General features: G+C 45.5%; 1 protein-coding gene across 1 annotated transcript in view; it reads left to right on the top strand.

Annotated features, from left to right (window-relative positions):
• The window catches only part of LOC112069206 (inositol hexakisphosphate kinase 1), a 19,782-nt gene that overhangs the window by 9,715 nt on the left and 2,402 nt on the right, over positions 1–7,665 (top strand). The window contains exon 3 of the mRNA XM_024136495.2: positions 2,938–3,113. Within this exon, the coding sequence (XP_023992263.1) occupies positions 2,938–3,113 (176 nt within the window). The remainder of the gene's footprint in view (positions 1–2,937; positions 3,114–7,665) is intronic.

The following is a 7,665-nucleotide window of genomic DNA, read 5'->3' as shown; positions in this document are numbered from 1 at the left end:
ACTACTTTGACAGTAAAGGGAGAACCTGGCACTACTTTGACAGTAAAGGGGAGAACCTGGACCTACTTTGACAGTAAAGGGAGAACCTGGCACTACTTTGACAGTAGGGAGAGACCTGACACTACTTTGACAGTAAAGGAGAGAACCTGGCACTACTTTGACAGTAGGAGAGAACCTGACACTACTTTGACAGTAAAGGAGAGAACCTGCACTACTTTGACAGTAAAGGGGAGAACCTGGCACTACTTTGACAGTAGGGAGAGAACCTGACACTACTTTGACAGTAAAGGAGAGAACCTGGCACTACTTTGACAGTAAAGGGGAGAACCTGGCACTACTTGACAAAAGGAGAACCTGGCACACTTTGACAGAAAGGGAGAAACCTGGCACTACTTTGACAGTAAAGGAGTAGAAACCTGGCACTACTTTGACAGTAAAGGAGAGAACCTGCAATACTTTGACAGTAAAGGGAGGACCTGACACTACTTGACAGTAAAGGGAGAACCTGACACTCTTTGACAGTAAAGGAGGAACCTGACACTACTTTGACAGTAAAGGGGAGAACCTGGCACTACTTTGACAGTAAAGGGAGAACCTGGCACTACTTTGACAGTAAAGGGGAGAACCTGGCACTACTTTGACAGTAAAGGGAGAGAACCTGGCACTACTTTGACAGTTAAAGGAGAGAACCTGGCACTACTTTGACAGTAAAGGGGAGAACCTGGCACTACTTTGACAGTAAAGGGGAGAACCTGGCACTACTTTGACAGTAAAGGGGAGAACCTGACACTACTTTGACAGTAAAGGGGAGAACCTGCACTACTTTGACAGTAAAGGGGAGAACCTGACACTACTTTGACAGTAAAGGGAGAACCTGACACTACTTTGACAGTAAAGGGGAGAACCTGACACTACTTTGACAGTAAAGGGAGAAACCTGGCACTACTTTGACAGTAAAGGGGAGAACCTGGCACTACTTGACAGTAAAGGGAGAACCTGGCACTACTTTGACAGTAAAGGGAGAGAACCTGGCACTACATTTGACAGTAAAGGGAGAACCTGGCACTACTTTGACAGTAAAGGGAGAGAACCTGACACTACTTTACAGTAAAGGGAGAAACCTGACACTACTTTGACAGTAAAGGGAGAACGACACACTTTACAGTAGGAGAACCGACACTACTTTGACAGTAAAGGGAGAGAACCTGACACTACTTTGACAGTAAAGGGGAGAACCTGCACTACTTTGACAGTAAAGGGAGAACCTGACACTACTTTGACAGTAAGAGGGAGAACCTGGCACTACTTTGACAGTAAAGGGAGAACCTGACACTAACTTTGACTCAGTAAAGGAGAGAACCTGACACTACTTTGACAGTAAAGGGGAGAACCTGGCACTACTTTGACAGTAAAGGGAGAACCTGGCACTACTTTGACAGTAAAGGGAGAACCTGGCACTACTTTGACAGTAAAGGGGAGAAACCTGCCATACTTTGACAGTAAAGGGAGAACCTGGCACTACTTGACAGTAAAGGGGAGAACCTGACACTACTTTGACAGTAAAGGGAGGAACCTGGCACTACTTTGACAGATAAGGGGAGAACCTGACACTACTTTGACAGTAAAGGGGAGAACCTGGCACTACTTTGACAGTAAAGGGAGAACCTGCACTACGTTTGACAAGTAAAGGGAGAACCTGACACTACTTTGACAGTAAAGGAGAGAACCTGACACTACTTTGACAGTAAAGGGGAGAACCTGACACTACTTTGACAGTAAAGGAGAGAACCTGACACTACTTTGACAGTAAAGGGGAGAACCTGGCACTACTTTGACAGTAAAGGGAGAACCTGACACTACTTTGACAGTAAAGGGAGACCTGGCACTACTTTGACAGTAAAGGAGAACCTGCACTACTTTGACAGTAAAGGAGAGAACCTGACACTACTTTGACAGTAAAGGGAGAACCTGGCACTACTTTGACAGTAAAGGGGAGAACCTGCACTACTGACAGTAAAGGAGAGACCTGACACTACTTTGACAGTAAAGGGGAAACCTGGCACTACTTTGACAGTAAAGGAGAAACCTGGCACACTTTGACAGTAAAGGGGAGAACCTGGCAACTACTTTGACAGTAAAGGGGAAACCTTGCACTACTTTGACAGTAACAGGGGAGAAACTGGCACTACTTTACAGTAAAGGGAGAACCTGGCACTACTTTGACAAGTAAAGGGGAGAAAACTGCACTACTTTGACCATAAAGGGAAACCTGACACTACTTTGACAGTAAGATGGCTGGGTGTTATCCACTGTGGTATTAAGATGGCTGGGTGTTATCCACTGTGGTATTAAGATGGCTGGGTGTTATCCACTGTGGTATTACGATCCTCTACACATCTACAGCTTACGGACTTAGTTATTGGTCTTCGAAGTACGTCTTCAAAGTTCCAAGCAACGTGACCCTCAGTTGGGGAGTCCAGCCCTAGGATGGTGTTGCTCTGTTATTTGGCTGTACCCTCCCTCCCATATGTCCTCTCCACTCTATTAGATACTGTATACGTTTTGATATATTTGCCTCCTGTTGTGTACAGCTAAATAGTACTGGCGATACTTGAGTTAGTTGAGTGTAGATCGTCTGTAGATGCTTACAGTATTGCTACAAAGTGTTTTGAGTCAGGAAGCTCTGAACCCAGGAAGATACGCCCTAATAGACAAACCATCAGAACAAGAGGAAATGCCCTCTTGGATCGAGGGTGACACTGATTTGAAGAAGCAGGCAGGACTACCTCGTAACATGAGTCCAACTCACCTCCTCCATGTCTTTGTCCTCCTCCCTGAATGAGTGGAGCAGCAATATTACTCTGACTGTTTAGCTGATTTCTTGTTCCCCAAGAGAGAGAGAGAGCGTGGTTCTCCTTGACCTCTGACCCCTCCTAGAGTTCCTGCTCCTGGAGAACGTGGTTCACCACTTCAGCTACCCGTGCATCCTGGACCTGAAGATGGGCACGCGGCAGCACGGGGACGACGCCTCGGAGGAGAAGGCAGCCAGGCAGATGAAGAAGTGTGAACAGAGCACCTCCGCCACCCTGGGCGTGCGAGTCTGTGGAATGCAGGTGAGGGCTGACCTACTTCTTGTTCGTTTACCATTTGTTAATATTGATGTTTTTCCACTAAAGGCTTTCAGACAGCTGAAGCAAAACACCCACATTTTCATCAGGAAATTGACCTTCTGTTAAACTTTATTTCACATGGAAGTCTCATTGAGATTAGGAGACCTCTTATGCAAGGGATACCAAGCCAAGAAGACCTGTCAAGGAACAATCATGCTCCCTTACATTAAATGGATGCATTATGCTTAAAATATGTACCATCAATTATATGGTAGCAGTATTTCTAATAGCTTTCTTGATTTGTCTATTCTGGAGCAGGATGGATTGACTGGACATAGAGAGATCCGAGGTTACACCCTGGACATAGAGAGATCAGAAGGTTACACCTGGACCAAGCGGAGAACAAGGGTTACACCTGGACCACAGAAAAGATCAGAGTTACACCTGACCATAGAAAGGAGAGATCAGAGGTTACACCTGGACCAAAACAGAGAGACAGAGGTTAACACCTGGACCATTAGAGAGAACAGAGGATACACCTGGACACAGAGAGAACAGAGGATACACCTGGACCACAGAGAGAACAGAGGTTACACTGGACATAGAAGAGAACAGAGGATACCACCTGGACCATGAGAGAGAACGAGAGGATACACCTGGACCAATAGAGAGAACAGAGTTAACACCTGCCACAGAGAGAAACAGAGGATTAACACCGGGCTTAGCATCCCAATGAAGCCGATATATCACGTCGTACAACCATTTGTAGAAGCACCATAGCTAAATACTCTCTTGGACCATAGAGGAGCAGCAACTATAGGTAGGTATATGGACAGACCTGGATCACATGAGATGGTGGCATTATGGAGAGGTAACACAGGACGTGCGCACACAGTGATGTTGTGTAAGAGTAACGATCAGAGGTTCACACGGTTGTGAGAACTCCCATATGACACCAGAGAGATTCTACTGATGGTCTTAAGGTGTACACACCCTCTGGACCATAGAGAGAGTATCTCAGAGGTTACCATCCTCGTGGTTCGGCCATAAGAAGAGAACAGAGGATTTAGCAGTGTAAACACCACCTGGACCATAACCATACAGTATGTTCTACACAGTCTATATGGGAGGTACGCAAGGTGTAACTAGCTCGTGCACCCTGTTCTCAAGAGAGAACAAGAGGTTCACCTTGGACCCTATCATGAGAGATCAGAGATACATCACTGGACCATATGAGGAGATGAGAGAGGTTTACCAGCAGTGTAACACTGGCCGTACCACACGAGAGAACAGAGGTTTACCATGTATCTCCTGTACCATAGTAGAGACAGAACAGAGGATGTGGTCGCACACTGGGAGCTCGATTAGGAGAGAAACCACAGAGGTTACAACACCTGGACCAATCTAGAGGAGAAACAGAGGTTAACTGGACCACAGAGAGAACGAGGTTACTGTTCTCCTCTCTCACCTTGGAACCAAATAGAGGAGACAGAAGGTTACCCAAGCGTAAGTAAAACCTGGAAACTACAAGAGGTAGACACAGAGGGTTACACCTGACCATAGAGAGAAAACAGAGGTTAGCACCTGGACCACTAGAGAGAACGAGGTTACACCTGTTACCTGTTATTAGAGAGGATTCACATGCATGTTACAAGAACCTGGACCACATACGAGAGAACAGAGGTTACTACCTGGAGAACCATAGAGAGAAACAGAGGTTACAAAAACAACTACCTGGACCACAGAGAGAACAGAGGTTACAACCTGGACACACCACACAAGAGGGAGAAAAGGAGGTTAACTCTTTGGACTCATGAAGAGAAAGAGGGTTCCGACCTGGACCCCCACGAGAGGAACAGAGTTACACGCCTGGACCACATAGAGAGAACGAGGTTACAACAAACACTGGACATAGAGAAGAACGTAGGTTACAACACCTGGTCTGGAACTCTGAGTGGTCCAGGTGGTAACCACGAGAGAACAAGAGTTACATCTGTTCTCACTCTGTGGTCCGGTGTAACCCCCTGCGACCCACAGAGAGGATACAGAGGATGTTCATCCAATCCATATGGTCCGCTGTACCTTTGTTCCCTCTGGACCATAGAGAGAACAGAGTTAACCCTGGACACAGAGAGAACAGAGGTTACAAAGACCTGGACCAACGAGAGAGAAATCAGAGGTTACAACCTGGTACTACACGACCACACTGAAGCCTCCTTCACAAATGACACCTCTGCTGGTCAGGTGTAACCTCTGTTCTCCGTACTCCCTACATAGTGCTCCTGGCCAATAGTAGTAGTGGCAACATGTAGCGACTAGGATGCCATTGGGATGCAAGCCCAGAGGAGTGCAAGACGGTTAGACCTTACATTAAACAACGTGTGATGTCAATTCTGATGTATTATTTGAGAGAGAGAACCAAAACCCCATACGGAGGCCTTGTGAAGCTGGACCGTTGGGATCAACACTGCTGAGCTATTGTCCCTTGCTCGGTACCCAAGTGCGCGAGTCACCTCGTAGAATCAAAAGACCCAGCACGCCGTCCGTCCTCCTGTTATATTTCTATCGGTGTAGTACCTCTCAAACGTTGGGTGTGTGTGTGGCGTGTTAACCTCGTATGAACCCTCGTGTCGCAAGTGAACTTTATCAGTTTCCTAACCCCGAAGAGAGTGGTACAAGTAAAACATAGCTAGCCGTTCCCATCGTTTGTCTCTTTATATATTATTTTTTTTTACACTTGATATGAGGATAATCAGCTATCTCTGTCTGTGCCTTGCACTACGCCTCACCGCTCGTTGGGTATTCTTCTCTGTGTCAGCACAGGTGTGTTAGTAGACTTCGAGTGATGAAGAGCCAACCACGACGATGGTGAACGAACTATGAACACCCAGTAGCTACTGCTGTAATGCCTCTTACCCTTCATCCCTCAATTGTTTTTTTATTTACTCCTTCATGGCTCTGTGTCAGCTCACACCAGTATCACCTACTTACATCATCATCATCATCATCTGCTTATTTATGTCTATCTGCTCCATTTATCACTCCAAGTGTTAATCTGCTAATTGTTATTATCTTGCTACAATGTGGTGCCTACTCTAGTGTGTTGCCAAATCCTATTCACGCCATTTGTGTCTACACATCCTGTATATATAGAGTTTATTTTTTCTATTGTGTTATTGCTGTACGCTTGTTTTATTTCCATGTGTAACTCTGTGTTGTCTGTGTGCACTGCTTTCTTTATCCTTTGGGCCAGGTGCAGTTGTTAATGAGAACTGTTCTCAAGCTAGCTTTGAGCCTTGGTTCTCTAAATGTAGATGAGGATAACACATAACGATACACCGAAATCTGGAAAATAATCAATGTAGAAGGAGCAGTGTTTTCGGGCATTGTGCATGTTCATTGGTACTACTAAATCTGGTATGTGTGTGTTCATCGTTCGTCTCTGTGGTTTATGATATCCGTTGCAATAAAAAAAAAAAATACCTTTCATGTAGAAATAAAGTTTTGGGAAGCGAAAAAAACCCAGGCCAGAGGGAAAAAACACCTCTGGGCCACCTGCATCCCACAGACACGTACCTCCCCAGGGTTGGCGGAGGTGTATTCTGCTCCACATTCTGTCATCCTGCCTGGCTGCTTTCTCCTCCGAGGCGTCGTCCCCGTGCTTGCCGCGTGCCCCATCTTTCAGGTCTAAAGGATACACGGGTTAAGCTGAAAGTGGTGAATGCAACGTTCTAGGAGGCAAAAATCTCTGCGGAGGCGGTGAAGAGGTCAAGGAGACAACACTGGTCTGATTGAAGGGTTTAATTATCTACACGTGATAATCGTTTAGTTGTGGTATTCTCTCGATAGTTTAGGTTGGTATAACAACAGCATAGTTTAGTGGTATAAAAAAGTTTAGTTTTAGTTGGTATAACACAGCATAGCCCATCATGGATTCATCTCTGTTAAAGAGCCGTAGATGAGTAACTAAAGTATTTGAGATATGAACATACACAGGACTACAGTTGGATCGACAAACAGATGCCTGGTAAGACAATGAACATTCAACTCGACTCCCACTACTTTGGGAACTGAAACAAAAACTTAAAACCCAATTCAGAACAGGCAATCCTTTTGGTTTCTTATCGTTTGAACCCAAATGAAACCGTTTAACGTGCAGCAGTCAAGTCCAGGTAAAAATATCATTTTAAAATCTCTTTTTTCCTCTCAGTGTTCAAAACAAACAAATGAACGAGAGCAAGAAGAATGGTGATGAGCACAGTGGAAAGTCCTAATCTGCCCCCCCCCCCCCCCCGGGTCGTCCTTCATAGTATATTCTGCTGACCGAGGCTGTACATGTGACAGTCGTTCTCCTTTAATCATCGGACATGATCGTCAGCTAAACGAATTTTCAACACAAAAAAGACGTCAGGGTAAACTTGACTAAGCGCCTAAACAAATCAACCACCCACTCACAGGCCATCGTAGATACAGGCAACTTCCCAAAATGGCACCTCTATTCCCATACATAGCGCACTAACTTTTTGACCTAGGGCCCATAGTGCTCTGGTCAAAA

The sequence above is a fragment of the Salvelinus sp. IW2-2015 genome, unplaced genomic scaffold, assembly GCF_002910315.2.
Source record: "Salvelinus sp. IW2-2015 unplaced genomic scaffold, ASM291031v2 Un_scaffold932, whole genome shotgun sequence".
Lineage (NCBI taxonomy): Eukaryota > Metazoa > Chordata > Actinopteri > Salmoniformes > Salmonidae > Salvelinus > Salvelinus sp. IW2-2015.
The sequence above is the reverse complement of the archived record's forward strand: the minus strand, read 5'-3'. Positions and strand labels throughout refer to the sequence as shown.